This window comes from Neomonachus schauinslandi, chromosome 4 (assembly GCF_002201575.2).
Source record: "Neomonachus schauinslandi chromosome 4, ASM220157v2, whole genome shotgun sequence".
Lineage (NCBI taxonomy): Eukaryota > Metazoa > Chordata > Mammalia > Carnivora > Phocidae > Neomonachus > Neomonachus schauinslandi.
The window spans coordinates 159,884,067-159,909,555 of NC_058406.1; the positions used below are offsets into that span (position 1 = coordinate 159,884,067).

The 25,489-nt window shown below is 39.1% G+C and overlaps 1 protein-coding gene across 1 annotated transcript; it reads right to left on the reverse strand.

Moving 5' to 3' along the window:
- Positions 1 to 5,770: 5,770 nt before the first annotated feature.
- Positions 5,771 to 11,474, reverse strand: KCNV1 (potassium voltage-gated channel modifier subfamily V member 1). Its single transcript, XM_021688599.1, has 3 exons — positions 11,008 to 11,474; positions 9,545 to 10,074; positions 5,771 to 6,282 (listed from the first exon to the last, which is right to left on the reverse strand). The coding sequence occupies exons 1-3, from the start codon at positions 11,472 to 11,474 to the stop codon at positions 5,771 to 5,773; spliced, it is 1,509 nt and encodes a 502-aa protein (XP_021544274.1).
- Positions 11,475 to 25,489: the final 14,015 nt, after the last annotated feature.

Genomic DNA, 25,489 nt, shown 5'->3' on the forward strand with positions numbered 1-25,489 from the left:
TTAAATTATTGAAATTTCCCCTGAAATATCATCTTATTAGTGCTATTTCTTTGTTCAAGAATAAAAGTAAGTGGCACAGCAATAAAAATTCTGTGCCGCACAACTAACTATAGTGCACATCAGTAGACAATAATGATAAAAGTGTTTTGTAGGATATAAAATGTTCCTCGGAGGTAGAGAAAAGCATAAGCAGATGAGAATTCTCTCTATAACTCTTAGCATGCGAGGGTCCAGTGGGGTAAATAACGTGCTGTGATGGGGTGCTGTGGCTAGTGGAGGAGGTAGAGGATGACTACTAGCTGCTATTCTGAGACCAACTGCAGCAGTGAATGCTCTGGTCACCCACCAACTCCTTCTTCTAAAATTTCCCTCACAAAGAGAGGGGCATGGGATTCATGGAGGGGCTACTTCTGAACATGCATGGAGAAGCCGACTGGGGCAGTTCCAGGGTTTGACGTTGGTGGCCATAAAAATCCCTCGCTCAGATCTCCTTCTGAACGGAACATGGCTGACCGACAGCCTGAGCTGTTGCCTTCTGAGTGCGGGGCCCTTTCTAAAAGAGATGGGCTACTTTTGCTCACGACTCTGCGTCAACTCGGTTGACATTTTCTCAGAACTAGGCTATTATCAGAGACTCTTTTTTTTACCCAGTCCTTCTCTCTCCTTCTTCTTTACCCGCGTCAGATTTGCATCATGGTCTGAAGGTTCTTCCCACCTTCTCTAGACTCCTGTTTATCCTTCACAGGCTTTTTTTTTTTTTTCCCTCCAAGTAAATGTCTTAGATGTCATCAGTATTACAATAATCACCCGTCTTGGCATCTGCTTCTCAGAGGACTTGAATTAACATAGAGTTTGGAGAAAATATAAATAATTTGGTGGTGGATGTGGTAATCATGAGCTATATATTGGACATTCAGGTGTAGATATTGAACAGGCAGTAACATACACAAATCTGAAAATGCAGGAATTGAGACGGGTTAATCTGGAGATAGAAATTTGGGAGTTGACTATCAGTGATATTTAAGCCATGAAACAGGATGAACAATGTAAATAGAGAGGAGAAGAGGTCTGAGGATGAAGTCCTGATTGAACACCTCAACCAGAAAAGATGAGTGAGCAGGGCATCAGGGGGAAATCAAGAGAGTGCAACGGGCAGGAAGTCAAGTGAAGACAGTGCTTCAAGGAAGTCGATAATCTTGTAAAATGCTGCTGATGGATCAAGCACCAAGAATTCTGAGAATTAAGGATGGAATTTAGCAATGATGGGGTAATTGCTGACCTTGAGAAGAACGGTTTTAGGATATGTAGGGATGGGAGGCTGATTTGAAGAATAGGGAAAAAATAGTGAATATAGAAATGAAGTGAGTGAGTATAAAAGTGCTGTCACGGAGTTTTGCCATCAAGGAGACCAGAGAGTGGGGTGTTTCCTAGAGGGTGACATAGATTCTAGGAGTTGTAAAAATTCATTTGTTTGCTTTTTTTGTTTGTTTTTAAGATAGGAAAAATTAATCACATTTATATGTTGATAGAAATGATCTAGTAGCGAGAGGGAAAAGTGATGGTATAATAGGGAGAGGGATAGGCTTTCTGAAGCAATGTCCTAGAGTTGGAGAGGAGGGATAGGATGGACAGTTCAAGCCCCATAATAAGAGGAAAGGCAGAGTGAATAGGCACAGGTGGAGGTAGGTGGATAAATGTGGATGTCGGCCCTTCTGGAAAATTTGATTCTATTTTCTGAGTGAAAGTGCAATGAAAAGGATATTTATCTAGAGAGAGTGAATACATTCAGGAATTGCAGTATGATTGCCTAGCAGCATTAAGAACCCATTCGTGTTGTAGGCAAGAATGTAAAATGAAAGCAGTCTGCATACGTTGTTTTTTTTTCTGTCCTCGTGATCAGTTCTGCGGGGGCAGGCACACGGAGGCACAAGATTGGATTTAACTGGGATTTGGGTCTTACCAATTCCATACCAGGAAGAGAGGGGCAACGGAGTTGAGGGGATAAGCAAGGGAGTAATTCTTTTTTTTTTTTTTTTAAGATTTTATTTGACAGAGAGAGAGAGACAGCGAGAGAGGGAACACAAGCAGGGGGAGTGGGAGAGTGAGAAGTAGGCTTCCTGCAGAGTAGGGAGCCTGATGTGGGGCTCGATCCCAGGACCCTGGGATCATGACCTGAGCCGAAGGCAGACGCTTAACGACTGAGCCACCCAGGTGCCCCAAGGGAGTAATTCTAATAGAAGGCAAGGGAAGACGTTTCCCATTAGCCCTAAAGACATACCACATAAGCAATTGCCAGTGGGGTTTATGAGTAAAACTCTCCTAAGTGACATTTTTCTTTCGTGTATCAGCATGGCTTGGAAAGAAGTTTGGGAGTGGTGGTGCTTTGTGAAAGAAAATCACCAAGGGAAGTACTAAAACATGTCATTTGCCAATGGATATCTTGGACCTGAATTGAAGGATCGATAAGACAGAGATATTAATGGTTAATATTTCAAAAGAGCAGACTTTTCATGTTAACAAAATGTTTCAGTGGAAATGTTTGTCAAAGCATTAATCTTACCCAATGATAATCTTTTGCTTGGATAACTTGGGCCAGCATATATATTTTCTACAAGAGCTTAGTCAAAGATTTTAATCAGAGTAAGAATTCCACATTGAAACACAGCACTGAGATTTCTACCTCAGTTAATTCTTTGTGCATCTAATACATCATACTTAACACTAATTTGCATTAAAATGATAAATGCAACAATTCCTTGTATATATAGGGAAAAAACCAGTAAAACATGAACATCATGCCACTTCTACTAGAGATACCATAGTGATTTCTTAAAATTGCTCTTTTAGGTGTTCAAACATTACCTCTGTGCACGCAATGTTTTTAATTAGTGTTCTCTAAATAGCTTAAAGAAAACCAGTAATTCCATTATTTATATTTCCAAATTAAATATTGTTTTGTAACAATAATTCTTACAGTTATGAAAAATATCAAATGTTTTTTAAATGATGGGCTATAAAATTAACAGTTATTTCATATGTTACTTAAATTAACTTTGGTTTGCTTATATGTACACTGCTGAATAAGTACACTGATATTTTCTCTAACAGCAAAGTTGACTAGGCAATGGTATTTAAAATTTTCTTTTGAAATGTCCACATCTTGACAAAATATATACTGCTAACATACCACATTTGTGAAGAACATGTTTAGAATCTTTGGTGGTAGAAAAAAAATATATAGAATACATACAGTTTTTTCATTTTTCTTTTTTTTGTTTTTTAGCTATTAATTATTCTATTAATTATTCTAAAGATAATATTTTTCTTGTCTAATAATGACTATAAAGCATGACAACAGCTGTTCCTTATAAGCACCATTCCACCTCTGAGAATAAGCTGAAATTTTTCTTAAGGCATATTAAACCTCTCCATCCACAAGAAATTGGCTTGCCTGGCTATGAAGTGAATCCCTACCCACAGGTTGTGTGGGAATAATGAAATCTATAATATGACTTTTAGGAGTATCATTTTTGGGGTCCAGGAGATTAGGATTCATTCCTGGCTCTGTCACCTGTACATGGAGTGTGTGAATTTAGGCAGGTTATTTCATCTTCGTATGCCTCAGTCTTATCATCTGTGTTCCCCTCAAACCCTCGAACAGAATATTAAGTACAAGAGAATAGGACTTAGTCTGGTTTAAGAATCTCCAGTGCCCAACCCACAGATATGTTCTAAATAAATATTTGTTGAATGAATAAATGTAATGGACTAATACTTAAAACAGTATAATAATAATTGTTTAGTGGGGATATTTTGGGGTTAATGACATAATACACAGTGAGTATAGAGCACAGACCTGGATCAGAGCAACTATTCTTAATGAGGAGAGTTCTAGAGAAGCCACGGTAAGTTTGGCTTCTGTATCTAACTTGTGTTTTGCCTTCAGACTATGGATGGGATTTATACTAGAATTAGTGACCCTATGCCATACTCCAGCACCTGTGAATTGTGTAAGAGGGAAAATATTTATTTTATTACCATTTATAGCTCCTAAATCTTTCATAATATTTGGGAGAAGTGGAAATAAGCCAAGCGGATTAAAATATTTTAGCATACAATCTAAAACTCATGACATCATTGAAAATGTTTTCAGAACTTAAGCATGCATACCAGAAAACCGGAGGGAGTATATATGATATTTTATTGGTTTAAGATGCATATTTAAAATTTTTACATATCCAAAATCTGGATGCATTTTATAATCAATGGCCTCTTATAATTGATTGGCTTCTCTCTTCTTTCCTTCCTTCCTCCTTTCCTCCCCTCCTTTTTTGTGGTTCATAATATAATAGGGTGTTTTAAATAGACTTGGTTAACTATGGTATAGCCATATATTAAAGCAGTATTTCTCAATGTGTATTTCTTATCACCATCCAACCCTGGCAAAGAGGCTCTTAGGCATTTTTTCCCCCTAATTTTCCACCCCATGAAATTTTAACACCATAGATATACTCTATATCTATTCATGTATTGCATGTATATATCTGTTTTATGAATAAAAGGACTGATATTTTTGCCCCCCCAAGAACCAATTTCATCCCCTTGGGGGCACTATTAAACACACTGAAAATGCAGGTATTAAAATGATACTCCATATCACTCTTAGTTTTTAAAATCTCCTTAACTAGAATATTGGGAATCATAAACTAATTCTTAGGTTTAGAACTTTTGGTTTTAATCATATAACAGGATGTCCATGAATTTTATCATTATCACGGATGACCGTCAAAATGTGTGCAGTTTGAACATTTGCTATTTGCCCCAACAGTTGGAAAACTATCCATAATATTTTTTTGTTAACAAATAAAAGATCTTCAAGTTCAACCAGTGATATCATTCAACATATCATTCTCATTTTATGAAATAAGACTATTTAATAATTTCACTGTATATATTCAGGATGTTCACTACTTCACCTTTACATGTTTGTGATTTTAAAGACATAATTTGAACACTATATCAATAAAGAGATTTTTTAAGACCATCTGATTTGCCAGGGGTGCGGGAGACACCTGCTCTAGACTACATTACTGCATTCAGTGGGGAGGACGAGGAGGCACAGTTCTCGAAGCCTCTATGTAACACTCTTCTGCTGTCAGCTAAGCAGTCTGGGGATTCCCACCTCCGATAGTAATGATGGGAATCAGAACTTAGTCCCTCTGTGACCAGCGGTTTGCACCAGAGGGAAGACAGGGTCACCACCTATGGCCATCAAATCAGGATTTTCGCTTGCAAAGCGAATTGTTGTATTTAACAGCTTTAACTGATGGAAAAAGGAGTGATTTCTTTACTTGGAGAATGTCTTTAAATAGCGAAGTTGTTGAGTATGTTCCTAAAGATTCACTTATCTTTGCTCTGGGCTATGCAGTTTAACTCCCATTCTCTTAGGTTAGTGGTGCAAAGAACTTCTAAAATTAGTGATACGTAGAACTTGAAACTTTGTTGTATGTATTGCACTATTATTTTATATTTGACAATTCAGACATTTGGCCTACTTGTATTGGGTTGTGTTAAATGACTAGTTTTGAGACTCACTGTGCACTTGGTTTGGGGGATGTGAACTATTCTAGCAGACCAAGCAATATATCAGTAAAAACTAACACGGGTAGTACTCAAAAGAGACTCTTCAAGAGTATACAGACATCCATTTCAAGGCTTTATCAGTTGAGTTAGTTGTACACAAGCTTTTGTACATAAATTGAAAGTGAATTCAAAACCAGAAATCATCTCCCCCACTGCTCCTAGTACTTGCCCTTTCTCTGCCTTTTAACCGAAGCATCTCCATGATACTCCGGGCATAGACATCCCTCAAGTTAACACTGATATATGAATCAGTGGCTATATTCTTGGTGAGCTTCTTCAGAGCTTCCCGCTGTCTAACGGCTGCTTCCTTGAGCTTTAAGGTGAAATAGCAAGCGGAGAAGCGGTCGTTAATAATAGCAATAGGCAAGGCCAAGACAAGGATTCCTGATAATATACACATGAAGGCCACGATTTTGCCTGTGGTGGTGTCAGGTCTAATGTCCCCGTAGCCCACAGTAGTCATGGATGTCGTGGCCCACCACCATGCACAAGGGACACTTGTGAAGGTTGTGTCAGGAATGCTTTGCTCAGCAAAATATTCCACCGTGGAAAATATAGAAATTCCCACAGACAGAAATAGGAGCAGTAGGCCGACTTCTTCGTAACACTGGGTGATTGTCATCCCGAGTGAGCGTAATCCTGGAACAGAACAACTGTCGTCAGTCACTGGCACCCCTTCGTCCCTCGCCACCTTCCACTTCCCTCTCTTCCCCTCTCCTGCCCGGCTCTCTGCCCACAAACGTGCATTTCACATGTGACATGTCTCCAGCATTGGGCAGTGTTCTGGGGATACGGAGATGATAAATCATAATCTTTTTCTTCAGGGAGCTCATAGTCTAGTTGGTGGGGCCAGATTGCAAAGGATAGAAATAAATCTAGTTAGATTCATTCATGCACTTATATATTTACTAAACACCCACTAGTTATACAAAAAAAAAAAAAAAAGGTGACAGATGAGACTACAAGGCAGGCAGGGGATGTATGACAGGAATTATACTTTAGTCCATAAAATGGGAGACCTGTGCATCATGGCAAGTGGAGGGCTCACTTAGCCAGACCTGCATTTCCATGTGTCACTTTGGCACACTTTTCTAACATTTTATGTGTCTGCTTTACTCATGCTCCTAACGAAGTGGAACACTGTCAGGGCATTGTTATCTGAAAGCCAGAAGCAGTAAAGGATGTCCACCATGAGAATGAAGTGAAGCAGCAGGAGTGAGTTAAGCATCAGTGACCGCACTGACACACAAGAACATTCTACGTACATTCACGGGGCATTCTTAAAGGTTTATCAGGAGGGATTCCTCAACTCCCGTGATACCCACTCAAATTCGCACCCATAGTACCAAAGCTATAGGGAAACATTTCCCTTGAGTACATAGAATTTCTGCTTTCCTGTAAGGAGATAGACCTGAATACAGATTATTCCTTCACTGCAAAAAGGTATGGGGGACTGAAGCTACTGGGAAATTCACTCACTATGAGGCATTGGTGCATTCCCTACTGCTCTTCTGAGGATTCACTGAACCCCTGGGAGACATACCCAAGAGAGCCTAATCCGATCTCCAGAGACTCAACCCTAAGGAGAGTCAGATGAGCCCATAATGGGACTACAATTTTGAATAAGGTATCTCCCCTGACACCTGAGTTCACAAACACTGCTGAAGGTGTATCCACATTTCGAAGTCATATCAGCCTGAAGTCATAATGATGCTGTCTCTGAAGGTCAAAGCAATGCCTCCTAGAATCATTTTAATTTTTATTCACTAGAGACTATTTGAAATTTCATTAAAATGCCGTTTGTGCTCTCATTATTTTAAAATTTGGTTCTTAAAACTTCAAGATGTTCTTAAATTATTTACCAGCTATTTTTAAAGATTAAGGAATATTAATTTTGACGTTTAACTTCAAAAGAAGATTCTTTTTAGATTGTCTTTAGAATATCTTTTAGAAAGCTGACCTTGATGTGTCTGCATTGAATTGTATTTCTGAAATATATTGACAGCATATAGAAGAAAAGCACAATATTTAGAAGACTGTTTTCATTTCAAGATGAAATGTTCTAAATAATTTTGTAAAGAAACACAAAGTGGTCTAAATTTCTGCATGCTACATCTATTAACTCAGATAATCCTTAAAAAACAATATGAAATTGATGTAATTATTGTGCCATTTTACAGATGAAGAGACTGAGGCACAGAGAAGTGGCATATCTAGTACAGAGCTGCAGAGCCAGGACTTAAACTTTGGCTTTCTGGCCCACCATTGCCCTCCTGTTATTCTAGAATACCTCTCATCTTATATTTATAGTTAATACATGGGGAACTATGTCATCTATGTCTATATATTGCAAAATGTAATGCTTAAGATAAAATTGTCAAATATTTATGTAAGCGTTCATATCCTTTCAATAAATTAAGGCTTCATTAATACTTTGTACTGCTTTGGAACTAAAAAAAAAAAAAAAAACCCTTGAAGAGGTGACACGGTGGAAATTACCATTATTTTCTCTTTCTTTTCTTTTGGGAAAAAATGTAGTCTTTACTGGGTGTTTTTAAATCGAATCTTGTGAGGAGTTTATAAATACTAGAAGAAAGCATCCTATTATGGGTGTCAGAAAACAAAGAGTGGTACTTGTAAAAGTTGTTGGAAACCCCATTATCAAATCCCTGCTATGTGAGAGTAGCTAGGAAAATACACTACCAAAATGATGTTGGGAGAAGTCCTAATTACCTCAGACATGTGGGGAAAAAACATATTTGAAGTTAATTTCTCCCTATATTAATAAGGAGAGACAATGACCGTCAACTTCTTTTAGGTGACCAGTTAGGCACATATCTGGGGAAATAAGGTGGTAGTAGGACTTTCTAGCTAAATTATTTGTATTCTTGTGTATCGCATTTATATGTACCATATTAACATGGCATTCTACTCCACTGTGTCTTAGTATAGTCCACACAAAATCCCTTGTGAGCTTGTTAAAATGCATGCTCCTCAATCCACCCCCAAATACTAAAATCTGTCTTTTCACAGACTAGGTTCAGAATTTGCCTTTTAACGAGCTTTTCATCAAAATCTAACATAAGGTAACTCCAGAACATCCAACAGCCACTGAGAATTGCTGCCCTCAGGAACACAAGAATCATCTTTAATGGATTTGTGTGACTTCCCCTGACACTGACTATAACTTTCATGCACAATTGAGTGTTGTGTGGAGATTCTTCTAGGGCGAGTGTTCATTAGATTTTCATTAGATTTTAAGGAATTCCTGTTACTATATCTCTCATGCATCCCGGTTTAGGGACAAGAAAATTCTCATACTAGATAAAGCATTTAATCAGTGTCTTCAACTTTACAAAGCAAATATTTCCATTGTTTCTTCAAAAATCATGGGATGGCCACCAGTGCCTGGTCATCCCAGTTTCTGCATGGCTAAAGAAAGCCCTGCAAGGCTGACTATCTTTTTTGCCCAGGAACGTGTGTGATAAGCCCTTCCTTGGACACAGAAGAGAAACTGGCTTATGTCCCTATAGATTATGAATAATTTATGCATATTTTATGTGTTGTTTATGCATATTTTATCTAGAACCTTCTAGAGGCAGAGTGTCTTTAATTTTTGTACAACTTCTGAGCACTGGGTTAAAATAAATTGAGGGTAACAAGGGGTCAAACTGTTTTTCACACGTCTTAGGGAGAGAAGGAGTGTGAGGCATCATCTCTATACCTGTGATAGCAACTTCAGGGTTTTGCTTCCCAATCCCTTTTTGGAGACCCTGGTTGGGTAAAGGATGGGAGTTGGTAATTCTGAGTATCAATTCACGGCACTTCTCTTGGACTGTAGTCAAGCACTAATGTTCACAAACAATGGCAAATTAAAAAAGCATCACTGAAATTTGAATACCTGTGGAATGTCTGCCCAGCTTTAGCATGCGTAGAGCCCTGAGCAGCCTCAAAACCTGCACAATGCGCCCCACATTTTCCAGCTCCTGTGTCGTCTGGCTCCCACTCAGGCTCTCCACCAGAAGAGTGATGTAGAAGGGCAAGATGGCAAGGAGGTCGATGATGTTTGGCACCTTTCTCAGGAAGCGGCACCTGTCCCGCACACACAGGAAGCGCAGGACAAACTCCCCGGTGAACCAGCTAATACACACATATTCCAGGATTTCCAGCAGCTGCAGGTCCAGCCAGCTTAATTCAGCTGACATCAGGGCCATGTTGACGATGGACACCACCACAAAGATGATGGAGATGACCCCAAAGATTCGAGCAGCTGTGGAAGATCCAGGTTTCTCCAGGATGTTCCAGAGCTTCTGACGGACAGTGGGACAAGGTCCTTGGGAGAAGTCCTGTTCACTCTCATGTTGACTCTCCTGGTCTTCTGTGTCCTTCTTAAAGTCTAACGTTTCACTCAGCTCCTTTCTTCTGAAGTATCTTTTAGAGAAAACAACTTGGTGATTAGTCTAACTTGAAAAAAAAATACAGACGTCAAAAGAAAATTAAACTTAGCAGTGAGGTCATGCTTTTTATTTTGGTAAAAATGCAGAAAATGTCCATTCATATTTAACCCAGGCTGTCTCCTGCCCACAGTACTCAAAATTTCTGTTTAGGATTAGTATTTTTAAAATGAACCTTTCTTGGCAGAAATTTATACAAAAAGATTTATACATAGCAAATCTACTTTAATGCATTTTATTACCCATTTTTCTTGTAACAAGAACAGAAGTTTGCCATTTGGAACTTTTGTGTATGTGCAATGGAAAGGTCCTCATGAAGAAATAGTACTAATAGCAAGATAATAACATAGTCATCATCAAAGTCCCACAAACATTCACAGTCAAGGAACCAATTTTCCATCTCCTGTATTTAAAGCAGTTCTCCATCCAAGTTTAAAGTTAGTGTTCTTCAAAAACGAATGATGTACTATATGTTGGCTAATTGAACGTAAAAAAATGCCAAAAAAAGAATAAAAAATAAAAATAAAATAAAGTTAGTGTTCTAGGCCTGATAAATGGTAATGCTCCCTACTGAAACCTCCATCTCTATCCGTGCATCTTTTGGGTTTTAGCTTTTCTGATTCATTTATTCAACCATCAAATATTTATTTCAGGCCTGACCTCCTTTGCCTTAAAAACGAATTGGCACACATTCGTTCAAAAAAGGAAGAGGTCCAAAAAGTTCCAATCCAAAGCTGGCTGTGACGCCTTCCAGACCTCCCCGCCACCCCACCTTAACAGCTCGGAAGTGGCCTCAGGTATTGTGAGGCCCGGATTCAGCGAGGCTTGTGTGAAGCTCCTATCTTACCTCTGCTGCCCTCTCTCCACTGCGCCCGCCTCCCCGCCCAGCCCCCGCGCGCCTCTCGGGTACCTGTCCCTGCAGCAGGAGTCGATGCTGAGCTCGTCGATGCCCCAGTACTGGATCTCCTGAAGGAAGGAGAGCGCGCACAGCTGCTCCATGACGTGCAGGCGGCCGGTGCGGTAGTAGTGCAAGACGTAGCGGAATGCTTGCGAGCTGCGGTCGAAGAAGTACTCGTTGTCCACGGGGTTGGCATCATCGCAGAACTCCAGGGGGCTGGGCACGGCGGCCAGGGCCCCGGGGCGGCGGCACGAGGCCACCACCACGGCCAGCTTGCCAAGGCGCGTGTGCGGGAAGCAGGACAGCGCCTGCTGCGAGAGCACGAAGCGGCTGCCGCCCACGTTGACCGTGAAGCAGTCCCCGAGCGCCAGGGGCTCCCCTTCACCCTCGCTGCAGAAAACGCTGGAGTCCAGCGAGGTCAGGGAGCAGCTGTCCAGCGGCGAGTCCAGCGGCGCCCGCCCTCGGGGAGGCAGCTCCATCCCCGCCGCCGCTGTGTGAGGGCGCCACAAAGTTGGGGGGCGCGCCGGAAGCCTCGGTCCGGCGAGGGTGGTGGCACGGCCCCTGGTGGCGGCCGGGATTTCCCTGACTCCCGAGGCGGGGGGGTGCCTCCCGCCCGCGCACCCCTCCACTCTCCACCCGCTGTGCTCGTTCCGCCAGTGGCCGCTAGGGCGCGGCGAGCGCGCGATTACAGCGCACCAGTGCCAGGGCGCCCAGGCTGAGGCGAGGGGGGCGGGGGTCGCGCCGGAGGCGGGTGGGAAGCTCCGACGCTGTCTAGGCGGGGACAGCCCCGGGGAACACTGCTGGGCGCCGAGGCCCTTCCCGGACTTACGCCCCCCCTACTGAGTTCCTGCTGGAGATTCCCAGCCCCGGAGGTGTACGGATTGAATGCTTCGCTACCTAGGGCTGGAGAGGGCGGGGAGGGAGAGGTGGGAGGTCTAGAGTGGGGGAGGAGGACAAGAGGACTCTTGGGGGGAACGGACCGAGGCAAGGGGGATGGTAAGACTCACTCCAGCCCAGGAGACCGAGAGGGAAAGTTCAGAAAGCAGGGGAAGTGGTGGCCGGGTCTGAGTTCTTTCCAACTTGAGGCTCTGTCTTCCTCCGTCTTCTTTAACGGCGGCGGCTTCAGAGGCCTCCCCGGCAGTGGTCGCTGGGGGCGTGAGCACGTGGCGGAGGGTGCCCAGGGCGAGGGGGCCGCATCATCTGCTCCCATTCATTCTCATTCAAGTCTCATTGTCACTCACGCTCTATTTCCTCCTCCCTCCCTCTGGTTTTGACCTCCTGGTTGAGAAATAAGGATAATTGGTGATGACTTTTAACTGAAGTCCCAGGGAGTCACTAAGAACAAGGGGTCACCATTGCCAGTTTCCGCCGCGTATCGAGGCACTTTGCGCCCTTCGGTTTAGCCATTTCTGCCGGTACAAGTTTCCCGGAAAGCAGGCGTTCTAGGCTCGTTCTCCGGCATACAGCGGAGCTCTCATTTTAGGAGAAGGGAAGGCAAAAAGACAAGGAATAGAACGGGCGTGGGCTGGGGCAGGAGTTTAAATAGTAACGACGACTCGGTAAAGGGAGCAGCCGAGCGCCGTGCCCAGGTGAGACTAGAGGTGTGCCCACCGGGCCCCTTGGAGTAGCGCCCCAGCCAACCTGTTGGACACGGGGCGGGGGTGGGGAGGAGGGCAGGGTGACTCACCTTCCGCTCGGGGCACATCTGCGCAGCGCTCGGAGGCCGCGGCTGATCTGGTTGCCTTGGTTAGATCCTCCTGGTGTACACGTGAGGTCTGACTTGACGGGTCCAGGAGGAAGACTGTGTTCGAGGCTGAGCTCGGCGCTGGCGCTTGACGCCTAGCCTCGCATCATCTCCACCGCCTCCGGCTCCGGCCCTTCGGCCGCCCCCGCCCAAGCTAGCGAGCCATTCGCGGTTTCGAGCACCAGCTGTGGGGAATGCTGCGAGCCGAGGGAGGTGAGACCGGAGGAGGAAGAGAAGCACTCCGTGACTCTGAATATTATATTCATCCTGCAGACACCTCAAGGATTGCTGTTTGGATTCCCGGTTTCCCCGAGCTGTGTGCTCACAAACGCTCAAGAACAAAATTTTCCATAAGTCTGCTAAACTCAGGATTAGGGTAGTTACAGTAACTGCTTTATGTGGCATGGTTCAAGGTTTTCTCAGTATTTCCAGCAAGCATCTGGGAATCCTGCATTTTTCCAAAAGTCTTTGCAAGAGAGTGTGAAGCACACATCTTTTTTTCCTTTTAAGTAGTTTTAGAAAGTATATATAAAGAGATGAGCAGGGAGCTTAGTACAGTGGGAAAAACTTTTTCATAAATTGACTTGAAACGTGGCTGTTTGGTTCTGGCTTTGCCGAATGGCTGTGGGACCTCCAGCTGTCATTTACTTCATGGGCCTCAGTGCCTTCCTCATCAACATTTCATGTTTCAATAAAAACGCCCAACGTTCATTGGGGGCTTACTTTATGTCAGGAAATTTTGTAGTCTTTTTACTCATTCAGTACCTTATTTAGTCATAATAACAATACTATGAGGTAGCAGCATACCCATTTTACAGACGGAGGAAATTGAGGCAAAACAGAGAAATTAAGTGATTTACTTAGGGTCGTACAGTCCAAATTCAAACGCAGGACTGATTACCAGAGGCAGCACTTATAAACACGATGCTTGGGACATCTCCTTTTTTATGTGACTTTCAAATAAATCAAAGTGTGTTTGCTTTTATTTACTTTTTTATTTATTTTTGCAAATTTCTAAAGGAGGGCAGGAGTTTAATGATGTATTTTTCCTGATCTTTCAACAAATGTTTACTGAGCATCCACTATGCACCAGACCACTATTCTAAGTGCTTCAGATAGATCCACGAAGAAAAACAGACAAGATCCTTGTCCTTGTGGAACTGAAGTTTTTCCTGTGAGAATAAAGAGCAACTTTAGCGAAAATTAAAAAAAAAAAAACCCAACAATACAGTATTATAGGTTATGGTTCTTTTGACAGCTATCCATTTGGTTAACTTTTGCCTCTGTAAAGAACTCTTCCATACAGAAAATATGGAGGAGTTAAAATTAAGAAATACTTCATCATTACATTTAGGTTCTGTGTTAATTTATTTAAGGTAGCAGAGCTTCTCTTACACAGGAAGAAAAACTCCCCTAACATCTCTGTTATAGATTATTTGGGCATTGAAAAAGGCAAAAGTCCACAGTTCTGCTAAGCCTTATTCATACCTTCGTGTAAATAACTTTCATCAAATGATGAACGTTAAAGGTCTACCCTAGCTTTACAGATTGTGGTGAGGAAGGAGGAAAGCTTTCGGAGGAAAATGAGAAGGGAGATCTTGGACAGGTAACCAGAGGTTGGTTAACAAATGGTGACTGAGGCTTGTAGGTCTCCTGCCCTGCCACCAGGACCCTAGACTTCAGTTGTAGTTCGTGGCATCCAGTAGAAGGAATTATAACAATAACCACCTTCTAAGGGTAAAGCCCAAGCTAAGCATCTGAATTCTCACAATCCCATGAAGTATTGTCTTCCTTAGTTACAGATCTTAGCTCAGAGGCTCACAGGCACTAAGGAACTTTTCCAGTTTTATAGTGAATATGTGAAGGACTATATGAAGGGATCAAAACGGCGGTCTTTCTGACTCCAGATTTTATCTCAACTGCTAAGAGCCTAAAATTTTCAACTGGGTTTCATTTGTGATTGAAACAATTTCTACTAAATAAAATAATCATAACTAGAGAAATGATGACTAGTTAACTGGGAGTATATAAACACAAATGACCCATTTTAAATTTAGAGTCTCTTGGGTAATAAAAATTTCTGCCTTCTTCCCTGTCCTGTTCCCTTTAATCTATTGTTTCTCCTCCTCTATTGAGCACCCAGGTTTGAGTCAGAGAGCCCAATGAAAAGGAAACGACAAGAGCGGAAAAAAGTCCATTCAAAGGATATCCTTCTTGGTCCCTGATTTTGACCTGAGGGATACCCTAACATACATCAGGAAGTGAAAGGAGAATTGCTGATAAGTACTTGCGGGTGGTGAGGTCTTGCTTTCGATTTCATTCCTACAAAGCATGGGAGGAATGTGATTGTCATGTAGGAGGCAGCTCAGTACTGAAACGTGAAAACTCAGCATTCAAATGGCTTTGGTATATTCTCTTTAGTCATCAGTTGTTATATTCAGGTGATTTTCCATTAGTAGTCTTGTTAGGAAATGCTCTCCTAGTGTTTGGCTTTACTTAACAAGTCTTCCAAACATCGATCTGAACATTAAATCTCCAGGTACAACTAGTATTTTTAATTCTTCCAATTTTTGTGAATTTTTCTAAATTTATTAATGGACAACATGCATTCTTAACAGTCATTTCTAAAAATTGGATTAAAAGAAAAAAACACAACATACTTTAAATGTCTGAGTATTGATACAATAGGGGCCCTGGCTGGCTCAGTTGGAAGAGCATGTGGCTCTTGATCTCAGGGTGGTGAGTTCAAGCCCCATGTTGGGGGTAGAGATTACAAAATAAATAAATAAATAAATAAAATTGATTATTGATAACAGTTAAGAAAATAAAAGTTAAAAGTCATTTGAAGCATATTAGGAATTCTTATTAAAACCCTGGAACATTCATCTAGGTTTTTGAAAAAGTAATGAGAATGTATTTATATTAATATTGTATTTGCTTTTCTGTAATGTACTTAAATAATGTATTATGATGTTCTGTGAAATCATTAAATCCCATCTTTTATAAGAATGTTTTAAAATGATTATACATATATGATCATAAGTCATTGAAAAAAATGTTTAGAAAAATGTACATTCATTACTAATTTATATCCAAAATACTACATCTTTACATTTGTTTTTCATAATTAAATAGGTAGGGGAAATATAACAAGTAAATACTTTTGATAAAGAGCTTTATAGAATTAAACTTGAGTAAACTCTACATTTTCATTTTCAATTGCTTTAGCGTAGACTCATAACTTTACACTAAAATCCCGTTAATTTTTATCACTCATTAGTAATGCAGACAATATTTTATATGAGGTGTGCATGCCTATCTTTGACTCAATACTTAATTTCCCAGGTACTGACAACTAGATGAGTTCATTGTAATGTTTAAAAATGTCTTTGTGTGTGGACAAAATGACATTGTCCTCTTCATTGCATTGGGTTATGTTTAAAGGTAAAGGAAAATCTGACAAATTCTATCTATTCATCTTCCATGAGTCTTCTAGGTGCTTGGAATAAATCCTCCCAACTGTATAACAGCCCACTCTAATGCAGAATTTAGCTTAATGTGGGTTTGTTCTGGATTCCTTCCAAAAGGAGGCAATTATCTTTGGAAGTACCCAAGAACTCATTTTTATAGCCTAGTCTGCTGCAGAGATCACCAAATGGGTTGATGATGGTGATGATGAGGATAATAATATGATAATAATAGCTGCTACATTTACTTAGTCAATTTCTGCTCTTTTATTAACTGTGTGACATTAAGTTTCTTAAGCCCTCTGTATCTCCTTTTCCTCATCTGTAAAATAGGGGTAACAAGAGTACTTACCTTACACTATTGTTTTAAAATTAAATGAGATAATCCATGGGCATGTTTAGCGCAGTGTCATTATTTCTGTTGTCACTATTATTATTACTATTGTATTTTAGAAGTGTTTTTCTGATCCCCCTTACTGAGCACTTACTATGTGATCTTATCACATAGGATGTCACCTATCACCATGTTAAAAACCTACTCATTTCTTTTTTTTTTTTTTTTTTTAAAGATTTTATTTATTTATTTGACAGAGAGAGAGAGAGAACAAGTAGGCAGAGAGGCAGGCAGAGGGAGAGGGAGAAGCAGGCTCCCCGCCGAGCAGGGAGCCCGATGCGGGGCTCGATCCCAGGACCCTGGGATCATGACCTGAGCCGAAGGCAGCCGCTTAACCAACTGAGCCACCCAGGCGCCCCAAAAACCTACTCATTTCATTTATAAATTCGTATAACCCTATGAGGAGAGTAACATTATCATTATTATTTTGCAGATAGGAACCCAGGATCACAGTACTTAAAAATTTTCTCAAGTGTCATATTGATAGTAGAAACAGACTTGAACACTTTTGTTTGACTCAAAGCCTTTGAAAGGACATTAACATGAAAATGATGCGATGATAAGAAATCACTGTTAGAAATTCTCCTCTTTAAAAATAATTTTATATGGAAAATTTCTATTCTATGCTTAAAGTAATTGAGATGATTATATATTTTATAGTGCATGACCAACATATTGCACGTGATTTTCATTTTAATAAATTGGGTCTTACTTCTAAATCATTGTAAAGAAGATAGTTGATTGGTTTGGCCATTGAATAATTCTCACCAAACCACTATGATATGCCACAGACATAGATGAATTTTTCCTGAGTTACTAAGAAACTGTGTAGAGCCAGGCACTTATTGTTCACTGGATTAACTCCTGTAATTACACTGAAATTAAATTTTTATAAACAAGATTTAGAAGCGGTGGAGCAAACACAGGGCAAGTGCTCTGCTCATTAGGTCCTATAAGCTGTTAAGTGAATCTAATATTGAATATGAAAATTCCAATTAAAACCTTTTTACCCAACTCTATGAAATTCCCTTATGTTGATAGAGATTGATCATACAGAACCATTAAAAATGCTTTTCATCGAGTGTATGTAATTTATTAATATTAAAAGTTAAATTGCATTTAAATTTGTCCTTATTCTATTTAGTGCTTTCTTCCACTATTAAGGAACTCAGTAAACTTGAATTCCATTCTGTAATTAGAAGAGAGGTAATCTTTACATTTCATATGTGTTATAAGGTTTTTTATGTTGCATTTCCTTGCTTTTTCTGGAATCAACTCAAAATTGAAAAGTTTTTCAACCAGTAAATATTTATAAAATGTACTTTTGCAAGAGCTGGTAGTGGGTATTGTATATACAGATGGAATATGTATTATATATCATGTACATAATTTATACCATATGTATGAATAGACACACAACAAACACATCCATAAAAAACTAACAATATAGTAAGGTTTACATTGATACTATGTCAGTGGGTCACATTGTTACTACAAGGCAAGGAAAGCAGTGAAAAATCAGAAGCAATATAAGGAAAATAGTAGAGATAAGGAAGGAGAAAAGCAATTTTTCTTTACAAAATGGCTCTTAGTTACGTAGTGTTGTTCCTTTAAATAGCATCCTCCTGCATTTTAGACATGGTCTAATTGAAGAAAAATATGAAGTAATGTTTTAGGACATATATGCTGAACTCTGTGCCAAAGTAGTTTTGTTAACTGGATTGTAAACCTGTATAAAATACCTATTATTCTAATCTCAGTTTGAATACGTAGAACATTACTTTAAATAAATATTCTATATATTAAATTATTGTACATAAATAGGAAAAACCTAGTTCTGTTTGAGCTCAAAATTATTGCTTTTTACACTTAACTGTATGTTGAGCTTACACTTGTATCGCTGGTTCAAAAGAGTAGAAATACGGGTTTTCAGTCAGTACACATTAATTTGGTTAATTTGAAAAAAGAGCCTTGGATCAGTGCATGTGTTGCAGAGTATATTTTCTCTATACAGTGTAATTAAATTGGTGGGAACTGAATATAAAAATTTGTCATTTTTTCAACATGAAAAATAGCAGTGAGCCATATGGCTTCTCCTTTTCACCATTGCATCTGATCGACAGTTCAGTTACAGACCCAGCCTCCCCGTTCTCCCACAAACAGATTTCCCAGAAAACTAAACCAAATGGGAATCCAGAGGGAAGTCAAAGCATAGCAAATTTGTACTGGCCCCGTTTTTTTTTTTTTTTTTAATTTCTATAAGGTCAAATTTATCCATTTTAGCAACCAGGAATGTTTCATTTTCATGGCAGCAGTGAGAAATACCCTGTTCCATACCACTTATGTTATTTGAAATGAAAATAAATCCCAATTAAATAATTTGTGAAAGAAGAGAAATAAAAAACATAGGGGTTTTAAAATGAATTTATGAAATATCAACTTAGTAATGGATTCAAAATTTACACTGACTCTAGGTCACATATGATTTACTTTTGGGAGCAGAAGCTGATGAAAAATCAAGAACAGGTAATTAGTGACTATATGGAAGTTTTGAGAATAGCAAGTAGTTTTATGGATGAGTATGTGTTTATATGTGTGTGTAAAACAGGTATTTCAATTTGATTTTTAAAAAAATAAGTAAGCCAAAAATATAGAACTGTTTTCTCATTTAATATTGCTCAATAAATAGGAAAGTATTTTTCAGCAAAAATTTCAAAAAGACTCCATATGCAGTTAATTTTTGCCTTACTTCCCTTTTATTCTATTGATAGTATTACCAACTGGCAATAAAGTTTTGTAAAATATTTATCGAATGGCTAATTGTAAAATAAAAAGCAAGTTTGGATGTATTTGAACAGGTAGGAATAAGATGGTGATAGAAGAGCATGTAGCCTCTTTCATGATATGCACACGGGCAAACCTTGCCTGCAGTTGGAGTCATGTTCACTGGAGAAATGCTGATTGACTTTCAACTCCTATTTGAATGAGAATCTGTCCCTCAGGCAATAAGAGCCACAAAGTGAGTGGGCCTCTCTCCAGTGAATTAGTGGAGATCACTTTCTTATATAATAAGTACTGGATAGGGATGTGATTAAAATATTTGTTTTTAAGGTTGCAGGTTTTCAAATATGGTTATGATAGAAGGTGGCTGACCCATGCCTCAAGACAGTTGTCTCCAGACCCCTCTGCAGTCTTTAAATTATTGAAGATCCCAAACTTTTGCTGAAGTGGGTTGTATCTATTGATATTTATCATATTAAAAGTTAAAGCAAAGGGACACCTGGGTGGCTTAGTTGGTTAAACGTCTGCCTTCGGCTCAGGTCATGATCCCAGGGTCCTGGGATCGAGTCCCGCATTGGGGTCCCTGCTCAGTGGGGAGCCTGCTTCTCCCTCTCCCACTCCTCCTGCTTGTGCTCTCTCTCTGACAGATAAATAAAATCTTTTTAAAAAATTTAAAAGTATTTATTAAATCATTTAAAAATAACAGTAATAAGCATACTTGTTAACAAAATAAATAATTTTTTAAATAATAATATTTTCTTAAACAATATCATTAGTGAGAATAATGACATCGTTTTACAATTTTTTCTATCTCCTTGATAGATGGCTTAATAAAAGATAGCCTTATTTTCGTATCTGCTTCTGCATTCAAACTGTTGCCATTTGTTATTTCTTTTGAGGTTTATAAAGAAAATCCAGTGTCAAACAGGTAGGAAGTTGGAAAAAAGAGGGACATTTTAACAGCTTTTGCATATAATGTATATGCTTCTGTACTATACTAGAATTTGACAGGTTAGTTCCAAAGTAGAATCTGAAACTGTATTTGTGAGCTTTCATATTCAGTTATGTTAAAATCCACTGGCTTATCTTGCCCTTGGAATTTTTTCTAAAATCCTTACACGATTTTGTTAGGTCATGCATTATTCTTTTGGAAAACGTTGGTTTCTCCAAAGAGTGACACATTTAATTAAATAACATAAAAAATCCTTTTGTTAATATCGCCACCAATTTCATCAGAAAAGTGTTTTTTGTTTTGTGGTTATTTGGGGGGGGGGCAGGGTGGGAGAGGGGCAGAAGGAGAGGGAGAGAGACAGTCTTAAGCAGGTTCCACACTCAGCGTGGGGGTGGTGGAGGGGGGGAGTCGTGGGGGTGGGCGAGTCGTGGGGGAGTGGTCCATCTCACAACCCTGAGATCATGACCTGAGCCATAATCAAGAGTCGGACACTTAACCAACTGAGAAAATTTTTTAAGTATTGGGATGCTATCAAACTCATGGTGGTAGAAATAAGTTTTCCAAAATTCTCATTTTCACTTGGAAGCTCAAATTTTGTTTTCAGCAACAAATACTGTGAACTTTCCTTGACAGTAACAGGATCCATTCATTCATTTTTAAGAAATTATTCAAAAACATCTGAATAGTTTGTCCTGCGTCATGTTTTCAAGTAAAAATGGTGATCTGTGGGAAAAAGTGGCTAGTTCAGCTTATAATTCAGAATAATTACATGAGTTCTTTTCCTTGAGACAACCATGGTACTGAAGTATGCTATAGAGAGCTTCAGTGTACTTCTCATTTGGTTAAATAAAACATTAAGAAGGCATGTACCCATGATAAGATTTAATACAATTAATATTTGAGCAAAAGCACTAACTTTCATTATTATTCCTCAAGGATATTGTTAAACTGACTTTTTTTTTTTTCATCCCAGAAGAATACAATAACAGCTAGTACACTGGTGTCACTGCTTTGAGGTGTGCTAAAAACAAAAGCAGTTTTACCCACCATTGCTTTTATACTATTCTTGCAAATGTGCATGCAGTGGAAAATACAAATAGCTCCGGTATTATGAAAATAATGTTTTAGATCAAGAACTCCTAAAAGGTCTCAGAAAATCTCAGGGATATTTCACGTTTTGGAAACTTTTGTTATAAGGAATATATGTATTTTGGCAACTTAAACACAGAACTTATGTTTACATGTTTGAGAGTTCTACGAAGAAGTATAGGACTTTTATATTTTGTTTTGCAAGATTTCATCAAAAAATTTCCTGTACCTAATATATACTGTATAGGACAAGCACACACATACCCTAAACATAAAATTTATACACACACACATGCACACACAGAAATGTGATCATATGAAAGTTTAGGTATTTTCAGATATGCAGAGAAAATGTAATTAATTTTGGCTCCAATTATGGAGCCAACTACTTTTTAGTTTAATCAAGTAAACTTAATATAATGTAGTAATTCACAATTTTTTAAGGTAATAGGTAGTCTTTTTGGGTAAAAGTGCCCAGTCTCAGAATTTTGGCCTCCTTTATGCCTCACTCTTGAGGAGCAAGGTATGGCCCAGGATGATGAGATTCTCCTATGTAGTTTAAGTGAAAACTATTGGATCATCATTGGCTAGGAGGAGGGCTTCCCGGGACTAATGACTGCTGGGTTATACATGAGTGTGAACTGCAAAAGGCTATTTTTGGGCCATTTGCTTCCGGTCTCTAAGTTCCTCCTCCTTTATCTCTTTCCTTTACCTCAGTTTATAAATGGTTAATCAGTCCCCTCCAGCCTTCATCTCTATCTCTTCTCAGGGGTGCATGGAGCCACTTCTGGTGTCTCTATAATCTTCTACTATTTCTTCCAAAGTATCACATCTGCCCCAGGTTAGAAGCGATTGGGTTTGGGGCACCTCCTAGAGCTTGCAGCTTCTCATTTTCAAAATGAATGATAAAGTGTTAATGCATACGTTCCTAGGCTTTCTCACACCTCCTGGAAGCTTCTAAATGCCTCTGCTGGACCTGCAGGGGTTTGTCATCAATATGGATTTGTGTTTATGGGAGATACAGGAACCCTAAAGCTGATCCAGTTGATGTTTCTAAATTTCCCTCTCTGCTTTTTTTTCTTTTTAAAGATTTTATTTATTTATTTTACAGAGAGAGAGAGAGAGAGATCACAAGCAGGGGGAGCGGCAGAGAGAAGGAGAGGGAGAAGCCTGATGCAAGGACCCTGATGCAGGGCTGGATCCCAGGGTCCCGGGATCATGACCTGAGCTGAAGGCAGACACTTAACTGACTGAGCCACCCAGGTGCCCCTCTCCACACCTTTTTTCTTTATAATTATTCATGTTTCCCCCCCTCATGTTTAAGTGATTGGTTCTCAGCGTTAGTACTTCCTCCTTAAAGAGACATTTGGAAATGTGGTCATGGTGGTGGGAGAGGGGGTGTTGTTTTTACCTATCACCATGGTTGGAGAATATTATTGACAATTACTACCTAGGAGCCAGACATGCTAAGTATCCTTTAATGTATGGGCAATAAAGAATTGCTACTCCAGAAATGCTAGTAATGCTCTCATGAGAAACACTGCCGTAGATACAAATTTCTCAGAACTTCGGGAAGGAGGCTTCACAGCCTAGCCATGGTCTCCACTAAGAGACAAAACACAAATTATCTAAGTCTTCCCATGATCCTCCAGATGGATGCCTTGAGCTGACTGCACAAAATGTCGTGGACCAGAAATACAAACAATACTATTATCATTATATGAAATATGTACATATGTTTGAATTTGTGATCATTTTTTATAATACCGTTGCATAGGGATGGCACGTTAAACAGAAGAACTAAATATATAAATCTATATGCATTTATTTAAAATGTACAGCAAAATAGTATTGCGTTCTTGTCATAACTGTAAAGATGGTGCAGGTCCTTATGGACACATGTTGGCACACAGCACAAACCCAGCCTGTCATGTACGCTCCACAACTGAACGGGCAAGGTTTCCAGAAGAATCCATAAAAAAAGCTGAAATTGCTTTCTTTAATACCTTTGGTTAGCCTTCTCAAAGACAGTATACCCCAAATGATTTCCTTGCTGGCTTCCAGATAATCATTTTATTTCCAAAGTTGCAAACAAGAGTTGCTGTTTCCAGAATGTCTTTGCAGTGCCTTTCTATTCACTTCCTTATATTTATACACCATTCTGCTTTTCCCTTTAATAACCCAGTTTATTAATTGACTCCATCACCTTTGAGAAAACCGTTTGCACGTAGAAATAGCGAAATGGACCAAAAATAATTAAACCTCCTTTAGATATTTTTGATACTGTTCACTCAGAATATTCCAAATCTTGATCTTTGTTTAATAAAATACATATTATATATATAATAATCCTTCAAAATTCTTAGAGGTCTTTGGCCAAACATTGAATTTGGGCATCAGAATTCTCTATAACTTATATAATTATAATTCTTTAAGTCAATGATACATAAAATTAACATATTCAGATTGAATGTCATTCACTGGAATGTGATATATTTGCAAATGTAGACCTTCTCTATACTATCTTACAGTTTCCATTTATTTAATTTTGCCATATTTTTTTCTTCCAAATACTTTCATTAATGGGCATGTTATGCCTGATGAGAGCAACACATTTGAGTTGATTTTTTTTCCATAGAGAACATTAAAGAACTTGCATGACAGATATTTCTTGAGTTGTGAATTAATTTGGAGTGATTCACAGTCAGTGGAAGTTTTGGAGATGTTTTAATTTAGGAAGATGACAATGATGTGTGAGCACACAAGTTAAAAAATCCATAACAATAACCAATATGTTGTGTATCTTCTCTATCTTTTATAAAGTGTCAAATTGAAAATAAAATAATCGTTGTCAGAGATTGACTTATTTTAGAAGGTTTTAAGACATAGCAACATTGTTTTGAGTTATATATATATGTATATATATATTTAATTTTAATTATTCACAATTTTGGTGACTGTTGGCGTTCATTTGCTTTCACTTTAATAGTGATTTAGGAAAAATTGAATGGAGGTGCATTTTGTGGCTCAAAGATACCGATAACCATTTAGAGTGGTTGGTTTTAGTGTAGTCTGGGATTAGAACATACAGTTAAAATTTTTCATTGGTGAGGCAGAACTGGAAACTCAGTGCATTTTGTTCTCTGACATTTGTCCAGAAATCTGCAATGAGGCACAGCTTAGATAGTTGAATCAGAAAAAGTCTTTAAAAATTGATTGACGGGAGCAATGATTACTGGCAAAGGTTTTGTGTATTCACTAGAGGACCACAACCAAACTAAATGGGCAGCTGACGTGGTTAGAAGGTGGAATCTTAAATGGGATGACATGATTAGGTGACTAAGAAACAGCATTTGCAGAGAGTTCATATAAGTATCTGTCTGTGAAACAGAGGGGAGCATTTTCCCTAAGACAGGTAAAGACCAAAAGGCAGAACAATGAGTCTGTCAATTGGGACATTCAACCTTTCTTCGGTGGCAAAGGTTTATGTGTTTATGGGCACTGGAAAATTTGAGGATTAAGTGCTTTTTAAAATCATGAAAATTTTATTATTTTTTTTCTTTCCTGGGCTTAAAACACAAAGGTATTACTCATATTTACTAACTGCTATTTGTCTGTTTGACCAAAAAAAAAAAAAAATGAAGTCATAAATTCTCAATAGTTACTGTTCCCGGGTGCACATTATACACACAAAAGGTAGTCATTTTCCTTCTGATTTCAGTCACTATTACAGAATCTGTTTTCCTTTAAAATGAATTCTTAGACACAAGAAGAGTCAGTTGGCTTCTGATTACTGCACACCTGGCATGCTCAACCGCATGTTCCATCGAAGCATCCACTGGATCTTACTTATTGCTTGAAACTGTGCCTCAGTGCACCCTGAACAATATTTGTTCTTTTCTTCTTGCTTTCCCTTCTGATAGTTCTGCTTTAGCTCACCACAGATCTTAGGTGTCTGGGTATCCTTACCTCACCCAACCTTCCCATATTTTTAACGTAATGGGGTTTGAAGTTAAATCGGGGCCACCTAACTTCTAATTTTAGAAATAGGCCTTTTATTACTGATG